Below are 19347 nucleotides of genomic sequence, written 5' to 3'. Positions count from 1 at the left end.
TCGGTCTCTGTGTATCTTGACTGTGCTCTTGCAAGTATGTCCTAGTGTATGAATTTCAGTAACTTGATGCCTATTCCCTCATTCAAACAATTAGTGAAAATGTCAACTGACAGGAAGTGTACCAACATGCCCTGCTGCACTGGCCATTTTCCCCTAAACTTAGGGTATTGCTGTTCTATCATTTTCCTTCCTTTAGGTCCTTTAGCCAGTTTTGACTCCAAGGCAGTTTCTTTTGAGTTTGAGGGGATATTTTGTGTGACACTGCAGCGAGTGGTTTGCATAAAACCAAAGCGATCCTATGCTCCCCCGATGCACTGGTTTTAAAATTCTAGAAAACAAAAATGAATTTGAAAACTACCCCCCACCTAGTGTTACCAGACTGCCCTATTGTTCTCATGCATTTATTTATTTTCACCGAATAAGTAAACCCAAGAGGGCTTCTTTGGTTAGATTGTTTTCATATGGGAACGTTCTTTTTGTCTGTGCAACCGAGGGACATTTCTGATGCATGTCTCGTTGTGTTTGTTACCTACCATAAGTCTTGTAAAAATCCCCAGCGTATAGTGTATTGGGTTTTGATTACTTCAAGAAGGTTCGCTTTTTTCTTCGTTCTTCAGTTTTGGTTGTTAATAGACAATCCTGTTACGAGGACTGATTTGATTATAGTCTTTGTTCCCTTGCCTGTACTTTTCCACCATAGTCTTTCTTTTCTCCCTGCGTCTCTGTGGCAGAGTTAATGCTCCCACATGCTGCTTCATCTCCCTTTGTCCTTTCTGTCTTTACTATCCTGGCTGTCTGAGCTGGAACTGCCAAACTATTCCATTTCCCTCTCAGGCAGGTGCTAAGAGAGGTGATTTCACTGTTGTTTCTCACAGCACGTTTGGTGGCTCTCCGTAGTGAGCTGTGCAAATTGAGAGGTAGGGGAGGAAAGTTAGCTGTGTACCTCATAGCTAAAATGACTGATATTTAGGTGCCTCATGACAGGGATGTTTAAGATATCAGACGTTATCTGACATGTAGTTTAAATAAATTGCTTGTTTGTCGTACCAATAAGTCATCCCAGCTCCCCTTGCGATTCCATTGCTGATTTCATTGTTGCTCGAGATGAAGAAATAGGCTCAAGAGGTTACTTTTGTGTCAGTCAAAAAGTTAATCCTCGAGTTCTGTGACATTTATTTATCTGGAATTTTTCTGGGGGGCGAGGGTGGAATTTAAAAATTTCAGTTAAATGACTAAATCCATTCAAAAAGCGCGGTGGAAGTTGGAGAAAGTTTGAAAGTGTCGGTGTACCTGGGATGAAGACATTGATAGTTGTTGCCTTGTTTTCCTCATGCCTTTTTTCCGTTACACTCCAGAGGTCATTGTGGTGACAACCAAAGAAGTCCAGAAGTTGCTCAACCTAGACACAAAGATGAAGCTGGATATAGTGTGTATCCCAGATGATGCAGACATGGGTACTGCAGATTCCCTAAGGCACATTCACCAGAAAATCAAGGTACAACTCTTTTACATTGCTCCACTGGCCATTCCCGCGACCCCCCTACTCTGGCTCATTTTCCTTTCTTTAGGTCCTTTAGCCAATTCCGAATCCAAGGCAGTTCTATTGATGTTTGAGAGGCTTGGTAAAATATATCTTCTTTATGATTTAAAATGTCGGCAGTTCTTTTGGAATTCTACCGTGCAACGATACAGCTCTCTCTGTGTGTCATCCTGTACTCAGAAGCATGGTGCCATAACCTTGACGGGGGCTTCTAGGTGCCTTTAGAGGCTATTATAATATGTATGGTGTGCAAAGGATTTTCATTGCAAACCACAGAAGTCAGATGTTCTGAGAGATGGCTGAACTGGTCTATTATATCTATTTATTTCAGTGACGCATACTCGATCTGGAGTGCTCGCCAATGCTTAGGCGTGTTGTGTGAAGTGGGACAGAATTACAGCCTTAATGTTGAATTTGCTTCTCTGGATTGAAGTCAGGTGCTTAGTGGTTTTGGCCGTTTCTCCTTGCCACTCTCCTGCGCCCCCCGCTATTATTTTTGAATTCCCTTGTCAACTCCTGTGGTTAAATGCTCTTTTGGCTCCAACACACTGCCAGTGGACCTTTTCAGATTTCAGGGGGGTGTTTTCTGGTCTCCAAACCTGGTATTGGAAGAAAGGAACCCAAGCATAGGCAGAGACTTCTCCCTTTTGTGTGCAGACACCCATAAAAACAAGTTCAGTCTCCAAGGGTATAGCTGTGTGGCAAAGAAAACTTGTGGTGGGCCCATGCCTGCTGACTCCGTCTCAAAGGGCTCAGGCAGGAGAGCTGTTGGATTGCTGTCTGCACCCTAAGATCCCAGAGCCTGGAAGTCTGCACAGAAACGAAACTCTCCTGCAGCCTGTCATAGGCCAGCCGCAGGTTTTTCTTTGCTGTCTAAAGATGCCGATACAGGGCAAGCCTAGCCTTTGGATACATGCAGAGAGTCATTTGGCAAAGGTGATTCAGTGGGTAAGTGTACAGAACAAAGTAACTCCAGCGGGCAGAGCTGTTGGGCTGACGTCCAAGTCCGTTTGGAACTGTTGGGTGTTATTTTTACCGAAACCTGTGACTGCAGTAATGGAGCAATGATCCTGCTTCATCAGTTGTGCTGGCGCCTGGTGCTATCGCTAATCATGCAGCAGAGGGGTAGCCGTGTTAGTCTGTATCTGCAAAAACAACGAGAAGTCCTGTGGCACCTTATAGACTAACAGATTTATTGGAGCATAAGCTTTTGTGGGCAAAGACCGGCTTCATCAGATGCCCATGAAAGCTTATGCTCCAATAAATCTGTCGGTCTGTAACAGTGGTTCCCAAACTTCTTGGCCTCATGCCCCCTTTTTGATTTTTGAGGAACCCTCATGTCCCCCCACCTCTTCTTTACCATCATCCAACGCCCCCACTTAACAAAAAATTCAATTCATAATTTAAAATTTAAAATAAGTACAAAATCTTGGTGTACAATTTTATTTAAAATTAAAAATAAGCACAAATAGTTTTTCTTGGCTCAAAAATGTAATACAGCTGTGGTCTCCAATCTTTTTACAGTCAAGATCACTTTTTAAATGTCAGGACAAGCTCCAAGACTCCACCCCTTTCTTGAGGCCCCACCCTCTCCATCATTCATTAGCTGTTCCCAGTCCTCTCTCACTCTCACTGGGTTGAGACAGGAGGTCTGGGCTCTGGGGTGGGAATGAGGGATTTGGACATGGGACGGGGTGAAAGATGCAAGCTCTGGGAGTATGATGGACCGACGACACAGATTTGCAGTGTATGGATTGTGCAGTAGTGTTGCGGCAGAAGACTGTAGATGTCAGAGGGTCAGGACAAGGGGGTTCTGGTGTATGATAGGCTCAGGATTGAGATGTGGGGGGAGTGCAGAGGTGTTGTGATGCTGTGGCTAGTTGTGGGCTTGGCCCTGATTGGGGGCTTGTTGGCCGGGCTTAATTTTTAAATAAAATATCTCCAAAAAATGTCAGCAATATCTTTATTTATGGAAAGGGAGAGAACCTGTACTGGGGGGAGGGTCTGGGCAAGGAGAAGGGACAGCTCGGCTCGTACCTGGGGGTCCTGCAGCTGTGCACCAGGTCTGGGATCTGTTTGCTTCCCCTCCCCAAACAGCTGGCGTGTTTCTGGAAAAGCCGGGTCTGTTGCCCGCCAGTGACTTCCTTCCACCTGCTGCCTTGCTGTGCAGAGGGCAGGAGGGAGAGGGAGTCCTGGGTCCATGCCAGCTCCAGCTGCTCAGGCAGCACGCTCTGCTCCTCACTCCCTACGGCAGCCAGCCGTGTGTTGCCTGAGCATTTGGAGCTGACATGGCTCTGGACTCGCATTTCTCCCATCCCCCCACTCAGGAAGGCAGCAGGCAGAAAGAAGTCGCTGGTGGGCACCAGACCCAGCTTTTCAGGAAACGCACCCCCTGTTTGGGGAGGGGAAGCAGCGCACGCACTTTTCGAGGTGCCGGCTCTGGCATGCACAGTGCAGGGCAGGAAGTCCCGCAGCTAGGAAGCTGACCTTACCTCCATTTTTACAGGGGTAACGCCAGCACAGGCTCTTTCTTATGGGTGAGGGGGATTGATGGGGGGCGGGAGGGGCTGGGTAGTCTCGTGCCCCACCCCGAATTTCTTTATCCCCCCCCCCGCAGGGGAGCACTCCCCCCGGTTTGGGAACCTGTGGTATATTTATGTGCCACAGGAATTCTCGTTGGTTTTGCTAATCATGCAGGCACTCATCCCTCGTTTTGGCCATACTTACAACTCTCTTTTGGAGACTGAAGGGATGACGGTGTAGAAGCTGATGGGAGGGAGAGGGATAGAAAATGACACCTTCCTCTAGCGGACGGGTGTTTTTCAAAGAGACAAAAGAAGGTGCAGATGAAAACAGAGGGTAAGACTTGGAAGCAGGGGGAGGCTTTGCTGTAGTAAATGTAGGTGGCTGCCAGTAAGCTTGCATACCCCAAAAGTGTCCTTCTACTTCTCATCTTTATTTGCCCAGCACAAATAGAAATAGCGTTCTCTTATCGTAAGTAAGTTGGCACTGCATTCTTAAGCCTCATGCTGCATGGCGCGTGACTGGCTCAGTCCCACCGGTTATTGAATACCATTAGTGTATCTCTTAAGGGATGTCATCTCCTGTCTGGGATGGGGGAGAGAACTGCTCAGTGGAGGAAGGTGAGACGTGGCTGAGTGTGTATTTAGTGGAGCTCAGCTATAACAGGAGAGGAACCTTGATGGAGGATCTGAAGGTTTCTTGCTGAAACAATTGATGCTTGAGGCCTGAGTTTGCTGGCAGCCTTATCCCAGCCACAGCCAAAAGGTGGCGAAAAGTTTGTGCTGGTGGTTGACATTTGTATTTGCGCAAATTGAGTTAATTATCCACCAGCAGACGAAAAAGTCTGTTTTACAGAGTAAAAATGAGGTAACGCTCTAGACAATTCATCTGTGTTTAGTGCAGGTGAGGGAGAGAAAAGCCAAGGTTCTAAGACGCATTAAGAAATAGCTGTCGGCCCAGTTCCATGTGTGATCGCAAAGCTCAGTACATTAGGAATCGTCATTAGACCACTTGGAGATAATGATATGCACATGTCCTCTCTGTCTTGCATGTTCTCCAGTGTAGGGTGTTACACTGGGACCCACTGGCTCAGCACACTGCAATATAGGGGAAGCTCAGCTGCTGCTACCGGGATTACATTAACTCTTTTGGTTCTGCGAAGGCTAGCTGTGTCTCCAAAGGTTTGCCAGGAAACTTTGTAAACTGAGAGGAGAGCACAGGTCCACAGGTGCTGTAGTTAAAAACTTCCCCTTTCTTTTCTATCGGGCCCTGTCACTGAGAGGCACTCAAATACCACAATCCAGAATGCCTTTGTTTTCACAACAGCCCTGTGCTGTATTCTGATCCCCAGTTCCCCAATGCAGAACTGAAAAACATGGGGACACTGACTGACCTGCCCATGGCCACAGGGGAATTGAACCTGGCTCTTCCAAGCCATAACCGCTGGGCCGTTCTTCTCTATCCCTTGTTGCAGTTGATTATTTGAACGCAAGACAAACTCTCGCAGTTGAGAGCAGCAAGCAGCTGGCTGTGCTCATTTTGGGCTCTGTTCCCCGAAGGCTGAAATAGACGAGAGCAAAGCAAACTTGCATAAAAACTCTGCACTTAGCATTCCACCTGCTTTGCAGCCCCTGCCTTTGTCTGGCAGTCTGGTGCGTCTGCTTTGAGATTTGACTCAGAATGTGTGTTCATGCTCGATTGGAACACAGGTTTGTCCAGTCAACACTTCTGCCTTGGCCAGCATCTCACGTTTCATAATAATTCAGTCACCAGCCTTCAGGATGTGTGTCTGGTCAATCCAGTAAATTCCTTTGCTTCAGCCCTTCCTTAGTGAAGCTCTTTTCCTTAAATATCTGTGTTTGGGAAGTAATGGCCAATGCTGATCAGTTAGTCCCATGAATTCTAGGCTTTGAGTTCCTAGGCACAGATGGCTAGATCTGTCCTTTGTCTGAATTAGCACCTTATTGTAAAGACTCTCTGTGATGTTCAATACCAGTGTAACCCCAGAGACACTGAGATCATGTACTAGGGTGAGGGAAGTCTCTGCTCTACAGCCTTGGCTGAGAGCCAGCTGGCCTGTAGCTCATGTGGTGGAGCACAGGGCTTTAGCCCCTGTGGTCACAGGTTCAATCACCTCTGCTGACAACCCAGGTCCATTTGCGTTACACTGGTATTTGAACACCTGACAGCCAGGTTTATTCTCAGACACTCCTGTGAAATAGGGGAGTAGTAGCAGCCCTGCTTTGCAGCTGGAGAATTGAGGCACAGAAAAGTGAAATCAAGTGCCTGACATGACACAGGCAATCTGTGGCAGAGCAGGTAAATGACCCCGCTATGTAAAATCCTAGATCAGTGCCTTCACCACAAGATCTTTCTTCATTTCTTCCATGTGTGAGATGCCGGCTTGTTCCAGGTGCAGATCTACCATACACAAGATCAGAGGTTATTGCTGAAGTTGGTTTTTGTTGGAAATGCTGAAATGCTACCTCAAAAAGACCTTCGTGCTTTCAAGAGACAGTGGTATAGCCAGCACTTAAAAGTGGATTAAAGGTAGTACTTAGGTTAGTGGAAATATGACTTTCTGTCTAAATGTTGTAAGGGATTGAAGAAGAATTTCTCAGTCTGTGCGATAGAATCTGCTAAAAAGAATTTGAACTTCAAACTCTAAATGTAAAACAATGATCTTAATGTAATATTGAAATCGCACATTTTCAATCACATGGTCATGAAATACAAAACCTGGTGAGGTGGCACATAAGTAGTGCGGCTACTCTGTGTTTCTTAAGCTTCCATTATAAAGGAACACTTAAAGATTTTATTTCCGACTGAAAACGTTGGTTGTTCCAAGTCACATCTGACCTGCTCATCCTTCAGTGCGTTCCATGCAGGCATATGCTGTACAGAATGCTGCTGACTTTAGCAGACTCTCTGTGTATGTCTAGGGTGAGCCTGCACCAAGCAGTTAGTATGATTGGGATTTTAAGATGTCAGGTATCCATAGTATAGTGAACAAATATTAAATTGTCATTACTGTGTGTGTGATCAGATTTGTTGCTGTCTCTGTAGACAATTCATTTCTTCAGTATGTGTGCCTCTTTCACACAGCAGCAGTTCAGAGAGAATTTTTGTTGTAAATCAAGAAAGTGTGATTGTAAAACCAAAAAGTTGACAAATGTACTCAGGCGGTAACAGTATGAGAAACTAATTTTAACTGAGCTTATAGAAAATAGATTGGATTTCAAATTGACGGTATTTTATAGTGTATTTAGCAACATGTATTATAGCATATAAAGCCTCTTGACTGAGTTGTTAATGTGCAAGTTACAAATCTTGCATTTTCTGACTCTGCTCTCTGGATTGTCACCTTGTCGTTGTGAGTGGGCTTGTGTGTTCCAGTGAACCTGAGAGTGATGCCGCAGGGAGTCTCGGGTTCCCAGCAGGCTCACCCATGGTGGCAAGATCAAGGGGGAAGGTCCAGATAGAGAATGATCTTAAAAGTCCTCAACGGCAGAACAGGCAGAGGGCAGCAAAGGTATAATGGCTATGAAGGCAGATGAAGGCTGCAGTGGACAGGAGACTTCTAGCTGTTGTGGATTCCATGTTATTGGACCTGAGTTTTCTCTCCATCAAGAACCGTGTTGTAGCTGCAGTGCAACAGTGTTAAAAGAAGTCATGCACAGGCATCTTCGTCTGTGTACTGCTCTTCTAAATGTAAGCCCTATAGCGAACGGCAACAGGACCAGGAGATCGTGAAATCTGGAAGCTTTTAGTCGTGAACCAGCATGTAGGTGGTGAATGTATGTATCAGTTGTTCCGTTTCGAGGACTGAGGTGGTAGAGTGGTCCGGCTGCTGCATCCATTCTGCTCACCACACAAGGGGTGTGACTAGAAAAGGTGCCCTAAACATAGTCCACCTGAATCCTCCTGACTGGATAACTGCTTCTAGTGAGTTCATTTCCATGTGGTCAAAATTGAATGGTAAACTTGGGAACATGGAATATTTGGACTCTAAGGGATAACCCAGAGAGTGAGCAAGCTGAAAGATAGACGGCAGTTATTGCCCATGAGCTGTGATGATTCAATATCGATATCACTGCCCTGGCAAAAGCACGTAGAGCAGAAGGACAGCGAAGAGAAGAAGGCGGAGGGTACACATTTTTCTGGAAAGGAACCCCAAAGGAAGAAAAATGAATTAATGGAGTAGGATTTGCCATCAAAAATGAACTGACAAAGATTCTATCTGAAGGCCCTGGCAGCATCAAGGAGTGTCTCACGACTCTCTGCTTGAAGCTTGCCAGAAACCAACAGGCAACTGTCATAAGTGCATATGCACGAAGTCTAGATGCTGAAGATGATGTGAAGGAGATGTTCTACGTACAACCGGACGCAGTCCTGAAAGACATTCCCAAAAAAAGACAAGATTATTCTCTTAGGGGATTTCAATGCCAGGGTGTGAAGAGACACGGCTGTCTGGCAGACTACCGTTGGGAAAGAAGGAGTCATCAACAGCCACTCCAATGGAGTGCCCCTCCTTACAAAATGTGCGGAACACAAGCTAGTCATGGCAAACGCCCTGTTCCGCCGGAAAAACAAATGTAAGACCTCATGGCAATGTCCTCGACTGAAGCACTGGCACCTCATAGACTGTCCATGCTTGGGATCGGTGTGATGTCCTTCTTGTGTGTGCAGTGACTAGTGCTGATGACTGCAGGACTGATCGCTGCCCGTTTGATCCAAAATGGCGATTAGGATTGTAACTAAATGTGGAAGTCAGAGGAAACAGATCCGACTAAAGATCAATGAGCAAGGCTAGAAGGACCCCATCAGATGAAGTGACTTCCAGATATTGCTCCAAAGGAAGCTGCTGACAGTACACCCTGAAGATGTGGAAGAAGACCGTCAATTGACAAATGCCATCATTGGAGCTTGTGGAGAAACCATTGGCTACCAGGTATCGGAGGGGTAGCCGTGTTAGTCTGGATCTGTAACAGTAACGAAGGGTCCTGTGGCACCATTGGCTACCAGACCAGGAAGCATCAGAACTGGTTTGATGAGAACGAAGCGGACATTGACTGCTTGACTGAGGCAAAAAGGAAAACTTTTAGGGCCTGGCAAAGCGACATCAATTGCACGATGAAGAGAGAAGCTCATGTCAAGGCCAAGGCAGAAGTGCAACATAAAACAAGGACTCTGAAAAGCTAGTGGTGGACTGGGAGTGCATGAGAACTCCAGTGTTTTGCAGACATCAATGTTACAAGAGGTTTCTTCAATGCTACCCAAAGCTGTTTATGGTTCAAGAAACCATGGAATCGATCCTCTGAGAGCAAAGGATGGTACCCAGCTCTTGAAAGACAATGAAGCAATCGCTTCTCACTGGAGGGAGCACTGGAATGAGCTCTTGAACCGCCCCTCCACTGTGGTCCGAGAATCCCTTGACCAAATCCCTCAGCAACCGCCTAGAGATGATCCTGCAACACTTCCTACCTTGAGTGAGGTCCAAGATGCCATCAAAGCAATGAAATGCAACAAGGCAACCAGATGAGGTGGAATCCCCACCAGTCTTCAAAGAAGGTGGGCCAGAGCTTCACAGACAGCTTCACTTTCTGATTTTCAAGATCTGGGAGAGGGAGCAGATGCCACAAGATGTCAGCGACACACCGATCATTAGCCTTTTCAAGAGGGGCGATAAGTCAGACTGTGGAAACTATTGTGGCATCTTCCTCCTGGCAACAGCAGGGAAAATCTCAGCTCAAATCCTCGCAAACTAACTGCTGCCGTGCTTGGAAGAAGTTCTCCCAGAATCCCAGTGTGGCTTCCGACCATTCTGAGGAACAGCCTGGCAACTTCACTGCCTGGCAACTGCAGGAAAAATGGCATGAACACAACCAAGCCTTGTATATGAGTTCTGTCGACCTGACCAAAGCATTCGACTCAGTCAGTTGTAGCATCCTATGGACCATCCTTTCAAAGGCTGGCTGTCCCAAAAAGTTCACTAGCATTTCAAGGCTGCTTCATGACAACATCACTGCAGCAATATTGAGCAACAACGGATCCCAAAGCAGCCACTTTCAGGTCAGAACAGGAGTCAAACAAGGCTGCGTCATTGCAACATCACTGTTCTGCATCTTCATCACCATGACTCTTCACCTCATTGATGGTAAGCTTCTAGATGGCATGAAGATTGTCTATAGAATGAATGGGAAGCTTTTCAATCTCAGGAGACTGAAGGCTAAAAGCAAGGCCTCCACAGCCTTGGTCATGGAGCTCCAATACGTGGATGACAATGTGGCTGTTGCTCTTTCTCCCACAGCCCTTCTTCTTAAGGGCCTTTGCTGAAGCATACAAGAATCTCGTCCTCACACTGAACATCAAAAAAACCATGGTGCTCCATCAGCCTTCACCGATGGGACAATCTCATGCACCTTCTTTTGAAGTCAGTGGAGAACTGCTGAAAACGTGAAGCATTTCCTGTACCTTGGAAGTCATCTTTCTGCTAAAGTCGACATTTGATGCAGAAACCCAGCATTGTCTGAGCTGTGCAAGCTCTGCTTTCACATGCCTGAGACAAAGGGTCTTCGAGAACCGCTACATCTAACCCAAGACAAAAGTCCTTGTATACCATGCAGTGGTTGCTCCAACGCTACTATAGGCATGTGAAACCTGGACAACATACAAGCATCATTTTGAAGGCATTTGAACAATATCATCAACACTGCCTCAAGAGAATCCTAAATGTCTCTTGGGAGGATAAGTGCATGAACACTAGTGTCCTGGAAGAGTCAAACATGACCAGCATGGAAGCCATTATAATTCTTCAATAACTTCATTGGACTGGTGATGTGGTTCAAATGTCAGATCAGCACCTCCCAGAACAGATTTTGTTTTCCCAGTTGGAGGAAGGACAGAGGAGTGTGGGGGGGCCAGCAGAAGTGATATAAGGAGATGCCGAAAGTACGCATGGAAAAAATGCAGTATCAGCGTCGACACTTGGGAGAACCTTGCCCGAGACCGTCCCCAGTGGAGAACGGTAATCCGTGAGGGGTGGTACAATTTGAGCAGACCTGCTACAGTGCAGACTAGGAGAGGCAGATAAAAAGAGAAGCGTCAAAAACACCTCTGCGCCCCTCCAACACCTACTAACACCTGCCTCTTCTGTGATATGATCTGCGGCTCCAGAATCGGCCTGATCAGCCCTCAACGGACTCACAAACAGGAGGGAGACATGAAGACGTCCTACTCGTTATTGAGAGATCGCCAAGAATTTCCTGACATTTTCTCTTTTTCCTTAAGTGTGCAAATAATATTGCAGCACTGTCACTCTCTGCTGTTATTTATGGAAGACTCAAGTATTTTCTGCATTATTTTGATAGGTGCTTCACCAGTGGAACAGAGAACTTCAGATCCAGCAGTATACAATACTTAGATGGATACATACAACAACTGAAACTCCTGTGGATTTTCCATGTTTTAATGGCCCACCCTGAAAATCTGAGTAAAGTAAGGGCACAACAGCCTTCATGACTCTTTTGAGACAACTATGCTGTTTAATCACAAACAAGTGGCTTTGCTGGATTCTGCAGGAGAGAAATAAAGGAGTTGTGTACTTGGCCTACAGCTATTTTAAATTAAGCTAAAGGAACCACAAACATGCGATTTATCTTGAACAGTATGTTAATATTGCATTCTTCTGATCAACTCTTGCTATATGTTCCAAATTCCAGACTCTTCAAAGACTTGGCGTGAAAGTTCAGTTGCTTATATAACTAAGACCAGCTTGTATCAACTTCTGCTTTAACTACTAGAATGCACACTACCTTAGGCAAGACCAAGCACAGTCAGTGAAACCATGAGTTCGTATCACTGTTACTTGCCTTCCTTCTGATCAGTTGCCTCCATTTGCCACGTCTTGCCTCAAATTAGACCTGGATGCCTGGATCCACGAAGGGATCAGTGTGACTAACTTTTAGGCAGCTAGAAATGATAGGAATAGCTTTGTGATCCACAAAACCTGAGGTAGGCACTTGTTTGTCTGTTCAGTACATAGCTGGGAGGGAAGGTGCCTTAGAATGTGATCAGCTAGTCCAGGTGCCTAAGTACAGGCTTCTGGGAGGCCCCTACTTTTCTTGTGATCCACGAATGCAAACACTTCGGTTGGTGTCAGGTACCTTAAATTCCTAAGTGGTTTCTTGCAGGACTGTGGCACCTGCCTCAGTGCACAAGAGTGGGAGAGGTGGTGGTGCGGCCTACCACTTACCTGTGCAGAGAGCACTTCCCTGGGAGATGGAACATGAGGGTTCAGATTCTGCTACCTGAGTGGAATGAAGAGTGCTCTAGGCACTGAGCTGAGGGATAGTCAGAGGTGGGGCCACCTCAGTTTCTCCTATTGAAGCTGTTCCACTTTGTATTAGTCATTATATAGTCATTGGACCAAAAGGGTGGAGCATGCATCTTCATCTACCAGGTGGGTGGTATACTCATGGGCTTTGTTAGTGGGGGAAAAAAATGTTAAGCTCTCCAAAGTCCTGTTTTTCTCTAGGGATAAACGTGAGAATAGTTTGTAAGTAGAAGCTAGACCAATCAATTTGAGTTGTGGGCAGACAACAAAAAACAAATGGAATACTTTGTTTTTCAGACTTTTCACAGTAAAACTGCTGATCCAATTAACTCCTAACTTCCCCAAGTTCTCCGGACAAAAATTAAATGTAATGTTTCAGATGTGAGAATTTTTAATTAGAGTGGGATCAAAATCAGGTTTATAATAGAAATAGCCTTACAGTACGTCTGTAGAGCCCAGCTCTAGTGAAGGCGCTCAGCACCTTGCACGAGGTCCTCCATAAATACAAAGGATCATGTATTTAACTTTGGCATGATTAATACATCTCTATAGCCGCGTCTACACGTGCCGGCTACTTCGAAGTAGTGGCACTAACTTCGAAATAGCACCTGTCACGGCTACACGTGTTGGGCGCTATTTCGACGTTAACATCGACGTTAGGCGGCGAGACGTCGAAGCCGCTAACCCCACGAGGGGATGGGAATAGCGCCCTACTTCGAAGTTGAACGTCGAAGTAGGGCACGTGTAGACGATCCGCGTCCCGCAACATCGAAATAGCGGGGTCCTCCATGGTGGCCATCAGCTGAGGGGTTGAGAGACGCTTTCTCTCCAGCCCCTGCGGGGCTCTATGGTCACCGTGTGCAGCAGCCCTTAGCCCAGGGCTTCTGGCTGCTGCTGCTCCAGCTGGGGATCCGTGCTGCATGCACAGGGTCTGCAACCAGTTGTTGGCTCTGTGGATCTTGTGTTGTTTAGTGCAACTGTGTCTGGGAGGGGCCCTTTAAGGGAGCGGCTTGCTGTTGAGTCCGCCCTGTGACCCTGTCTGCAGCTGTTCCTGGCACCCTTATTTCGATGTGTGCTACTTTGGCGTGTAGACGTACCCTCGCAGCGCCTATTTCGATGTGGTGCTGTGCAACGTCGAAGTTGAACGTCGACGTTGCCAGCCCTGGAGGACGTGTAGACGTTATTCATCGAAATAGCCTATTTTGATGTCGCTACATCGAAATAAGCTACTTCAATGTAGGCTTCACGTGTAGACGTAGCCTATATGGGTCAAAGACAAGCAAATCTGTTAATATTTCAAAACAATATTCCTAAATATTAAACAATATTCCTAAATGGCAGCATTACTTTCAGAAACGACAGTCGTATGTTGCTAAGTGGAAGGGGCTCGCATACCGTGAGTGGAATCCTTCTCAGTATCTGAATCTTGGTCATCTTTGTTGGAATTTGCAACTTTGATTTCTATGGAATTAAACACAAGTAACAACTGCTGAAGTGTCAGCATTTGTAAGATCACAGCTCTGTAACTTTGTTTAAATGCACCTACATTATGTAATGTCAGTTACTGATAATGGAGGAATTATTTAACGCTTTAAAAATATCACTAAGGGGATTCCCTCTACAAAGTTAATGTGGGGGAGATAGCATGGTTATAGAATTAGAGATGGAGAAAGCCTATTAGGCAGATCTTGAAACTTTTAAGACACCTCCTAATTCAGATGTAAATACATAAAATGAGTGGGAGAGATAAGAAAAGAGGCTCATGCATGAGGTTCAAGAATAATACCTGGCTAGCCTGACACCAGAGATTGAAAAGATGCCCAGTTTGGTCCTATAAATCTGAAACCTCACATTCTTGTAGTTACTAGAACGGGAAAGGTGCTTTCTGTTTCTTCTCCACCTCCAGTGCTCATTGTCTGCTGCAAGGGTTAGTGAGAAGAAGGTCTCCATTGGATTCTCCCTTGCTCCAGCTTCAGGTGTTCTCCCCGGCCCTCCCGCACTTTCCCCAATATCTCGTCCCAGTTCTCTGCTCAGTGTCTGCCCAACACTTTTCCAATTAAGCAACTTCTGGGGTAAGAAATTAACATTAATCTCAACAGCAGCAGTGAAACCTGTTATTTTCGTTCCTGCAACTTGGCAAAGGTCTTGCCAGCAGGAGAGATGCTACTGCCGTGTGCTGCAGACTCAGGAAGAGTTTACTGCATTGGTTTATAGGTGATTCATGTTTAGATGGTTCCCTTTCTCGGCCTAAGGACTAGATGAGCTTTTGATCTAGATTATCATGTTCATACAGGTTAGGTTTTGAGTTAGTTGAAGTGTGTGTATATATTCCTTCTCAACAGGGCCATGAAGCTTCTAGTGGATGAGAAAGTGGGATTCAGGAAAGATGCAAGTACCATACCGCAGATATAGGCACTACGATGGATAGCGGAGAAAGCTCAACGAAAGAACAAGTAAATCTACATTGCTTTGTCGATTTTCAGAGGGCATTTGACCGTATAGATTAGAAAGTGACTTCGGCGATGAGGAAGTGGTACAGCGTGGATAGCAGACTGGTGCAGTTGTTGAATGATATCAGTGACAGTGCAGAGGCAGCAGAGAGTTGGGAAGCTGGTTTAGAACGAGTAGAGGAACGAGACAAGGAGATCCGATATCGTTGAGTATCTTTATCACGCACCTAGAGAGAGCGATGGACAAGGTCAAGGAAGAGGTAGAAGGGATATCGGTGCAAATGATGAGATTTAACAGCTTGAGGTTCACGCATGATACAGTTATCAAGGAAAGTGAAGAGAACATAGTAAGAATGGTGCAGGTGCTAAATGAGGAAGGCAAACGTCATGGACTGATTATGAACATCGATTAAAACGAAGACAGTGGTATTTGGCGATAAGGAAATAGGAAGGAAGATCAGCATAGATGGGATCAAACTGGAGAACGTAGAGAAGTTCACATATCTGCGGAGCAACATGACTTATGATCTAGAACATAAGAAGGAAATAGCAACTAGAATAACGAAAGCAAGAGCGAGTTTGAAGGCGATGGATAAGATCTGGACAAGCAAAGTTATCATCTTAGGAATGAAGTTGAGCCTCCTGAAAATGTGTGTTTTCAGCAACATTGTTGTATGGCTGTGAGACATGGGTGATGATGAAAGATTCAAAGAGAAGGATATTGGCATTCGAGGGGAATTGTTGCAGGAAGAGCCTCAAAACCGGGTGGATGCAGAAGGTCACCCATGAGGAATTATATAGAGACAGATACAGTTGAAAGAGAACCTACTGCAGAAGGTTATACAATGGAAGTTACAGCTATTTGGGCATATCGCAGAATGGAGGAGCAAAAAATCAAGAGCCTGGTATTTGGCATAAGGGACGCTTTGAATAGGAGAGGCAGACCCCACAGAGAATGAGTAGATCAGTGCGGAGCTAGTCTGCAGAAACTAAGCCTCCACTCAGTGGACAGGGAAAGATGGAAGGCAATAGTGAGGGAGGCATCGGAAACCATTAGGCACTGAGCCTGTGGTTTTTGATGATGATGATAAACAGGGCAGACTTCCCACTCTTCTGATGTGAGTGAATGGATATTTCAGGCCTTGCCGTTATGTCATATAGGCAGATTAGCTCCATCCAAATACATTTCTCAGTGCTTTATTTGATGTAGTTTCAGGATCCACCAACAGGCACCAGTTGCCTGCAGAGACTGTTCCACCATCTGCTAGCTCCTGTGGTCAGGATGGACTTTTTTCTTATATTCAGCTTAAATTTTTTCTTTCCATTGATTTTTTTTGCGCCATCACTCGTAGTTATACTCCCTCCTATTATGCTACATTTCTTATTTTATATGTCTGCCTTGAAGCTGCAGGTAAATAGTTATATTCTACTTAACTGCCATTTAGCTAAGCTATACATATTTACTGCCTGTTAAGTTTTCCTTACAAATCATTCTCTCTACAGCCCTTTATCGGGGGCTTCTTTGAATTGCTCCTCATTTTATGCAACAAAAAGTTAGTTTTTCAATTCTAATAAAGACCTGTGAAGGGTAATGCAGTGTTGAGCTTTTAGAGGTACTCTCCATGCACTCCACTAAAACTTTCAAACTTTATTTATGTCCTCTCTTCACCAAAGAGGAAGAATCTTCAAAATTGTAGTTCTTCCAAAGTAAGGGGTACAGTAAAGCTAAAACCTTAGCCTCTCTCTTGGGTTTAAATATATATATATATATATATATATAGAGAGAGAGAGAGCGCAATACCTCTTACAGAGCAGGAAGGGACCCTGGGATTTCATTGAGTCCAGTCCTTTTGGCAGGGCCAAACAACGTCCCTGATGTTTTTTTTCTTCCCTTTTTAAGCTGTTTGCCCCAGGCTCTTAAATGGCCTTCTCAAGGATTGAACTCACATCCCTGGGTTTAGGAGGCCACTACTCACACCACTGAGCTATACCTCCCTGCAATGTCAGCTGCACGACATTGTGTTTGATGATAGTGTTCTGGCCATCAGTGGGATAGTAACCTCTCTGGGTTAATCATTGGTGCTCCTTGTACCATTTGTAAAAAATGCTTCAAACCTTTCTTTGCTTATTTCTTCCTGAGGGCGAATTTAAAAACAAGTTCTTTTTAAACATAGGCTTCTCTAATTTGCGGCCACTCTGTTCTTATGCCAGTTGTTCAGCCCCACAGGGCTGCAGGCTGGGGCTTTGTAGATGGCAGGTTGAGAACCCAGTTGGGTCATGAAATCTGGGTTTTGGGCAGAGAGGTGATGGGTGCACCTGCATTAAACATTTGTCTTCGCCAAGTCCATATGTTTTCATCTTGTATTATACTTTCCTCTCCCTTGTGACATCCAACTATACTCTGGTCATATATTAAAATGTGGCATTCCAGCAGAGTAACGGCAATGGAACGATTTCACATTTTCTTTCTTTGGTGAGCCCATAGTTGCATTAATGGAAGCCCTGACTAATATACTGTGAACTAACGAGCATGCCTTCTGCTACTATCACCGGTAAGTACTTGCATATGAAATGTTCCGTCTCTGGTGGGCCACCTGGTTTTCTCTGTTCTAAAGTAAAATTTCCAAAAATTGTAATAAAGCCCTTTAAAGAAGAAAAAAACCCCTCCCTGAACAAATAAACAAAGATTGACACCCCAGCTTCTCTAGCTATGTGTGACTTTTAGAGACGTGTTGTGGAAATTGTGATGACACAGTGGTGGTCTGTATGCTGTAGAGGGTCATTGATCCGTGTAGTCTTGGACAGCATGGCGAAGCGCCTCGCTTCCTCTGTTGAAAAATCTCTTGTCCAAACACATGATGTAAGTAAGCTCGCTGTAATGGCTGGAAGGTGGAATCTGAATCCTCCGTGTACAGCTGAGCAACATTTGGTGACTGTGGAAAGAAAAACTTGAATCCTTGTAATGTACAGATATATATTTTTGTACTGTTAGTGGAAATTTTTAAAAAAGTAAAAGTCATCTATAAAGAGACAAAGAGGATCTCTCCCTGAGAAGGACATCATTTGAAAATAGATAAACAGAGTGTTTAGGTCAGCTAAAAGCATTTCACCAGTCTCTTCAGTATGGCCGACAGCAAATACAAAATGCAAATAAAATAGCCCTGTCTCGCCCCTCTTGACGATTCCGAAGAGACCGTTCCGGTTTCCGCATGATGTTAATGTGGTGCCCAGAAGAGCTAGATGACCAAAAGAGTTGGCTGGGGAAGTGCAGTGTTTCACCTCTGTCTTGGCCTCAAAGCCAGCCCAGGCAGAAGAGGGGCAAAGTTACCACCACTGGATGGCTTGGGGGAAAGGAATTGTGGGTTATGTGTCGTCCAGTTCCTTGTTGGCAGCAAACATCCCCAAAACCACTGTCAGCAGGTCTGACAGTGTTGGTGGTGAAGTGCAGATGTCGATAGGCAGCTTTTGCCCACCTGCCCCTGCTCCGTGGGCCTCTAACACAGGCTGGTGATGCTGTATGGGGGAAGAATGCAGTGCTGTTGTCCTTGCTGTACCTGTTTGGTGGCTATATAAAGGACTCCCTCTAATCTGATTCTCTCTGGTGCCTCTCTGGAGCTAAATGGTCTTTCCAAATAAATCCAAAGTTTCATAAGCCTTAAAATTGTACCGTTACTTATAGCATTAGAAACTTGCCTGAGGATGCTCCAAGGTGTAGGAGTGGAAGTTGCTTACTACTACTACTAGAGAGCTGTGAATAATAATGGTGTCTGTTAGGGCTTTTACAGGGTTTACAAACAGCAGTTCTGATGAAATCTCCTGTAAGGAAGATGAGATGAGACGGAGTTTAGCAGCTGTTTGCAAGGCCAGAGAGGGAGTCACGAGATGACACCGTTGCTTTTCCTAGTGCCAGAAGTTCCTGGCATCTAGTCCTGTGCCCAGTCCACTAGAGTGTACCTAGCTAAAGCCTGTTTGCACTTGGAAGTCCTTTATTGACTTTAATTGGGTCAGTATTTTTGCCCATGTTAATAGGCACATTTTTCCATCTCGACATTTTTATACACTTTAATTCCATAAACATGATGATATTTGAATTGCAGAAGTGGTGGACACTTTACAAAAGGCTATAATTAAAACAGCTTTGCTAATGTGATCCTGAAAAGTAATGATCGCAGTGCATAGCAATGCAGCCGTTATAATGATATAAACAGCAGATGTTAACTAGTCGTCCGTTTTATTAATAAAGCTTTTGCAATCCAATCATGATTTATTTTAAATGAGGCAAAAACAGTTTTGTATAAACATTTTGTTGCAGTGTGTGTGTTAAGCAGAATTAATGACTGAAATGGGAATATTTTAAAAGTAAAAAGTCGTAATTACAAATTAATCTGAATAAATCCCATTTGGAACTCCTTTGTAATCATGTCTGTTTCCAGCTTTCACAGAGGCATACAGACCAAGTGTTTTAAGGAAATTGAGGCCAAAGGGACTGTTTGGCTTGA

At 45.0% G+C, this 19347-nt stretch overlaps 1 protein-coding gene across 2 annotated transcripts in view; it reads left to right on the top strand.

The window, feature by feature from the left end:
* The window catches only part of EIF2B3 (eukaryotic translation initiation factor 2B subunit gamma), a 133472-nt gene that overhangs the window by 3319 nt on the left and 110806 nt on the right, over positions 1–19347 (top strand). For both annotated transcript variants that reach the window (XR_012646633.1, XM_075003285.1), the window contains exon 3: positions 1356–1495. Coding sequence is in view for 1 of the 2 variants with exons in the window: in XM_075003285.1 (XP_074859386.1) it covers positions 1356–1495 (140 nt within the window). In the remaining variant the exon portion in view is untranslated. The remainder of the gene's footprint in view (positions 1–1355; positions 1496–19347) is intronic.

Source organism: Carettochelys insculpta, chromosome 9, assembly GCF_033958435.1.
Source record: "Carettochelys insculpta isolate YL-2023 chromosome 9, ASM3395843v1, whole genome shotgun sequence".
Taxonomy (NCBI): domain Eukaryota; kingdom Metazoa; phylum Chordata; order Testudines; family Carettochelyidae; genus Carettochelys; species Carettochelys insculpta.
Note: the sequence above shows the minus strand (reverse complement) of the source record. Positions and strands in the feature narration are given on the sequence as shown.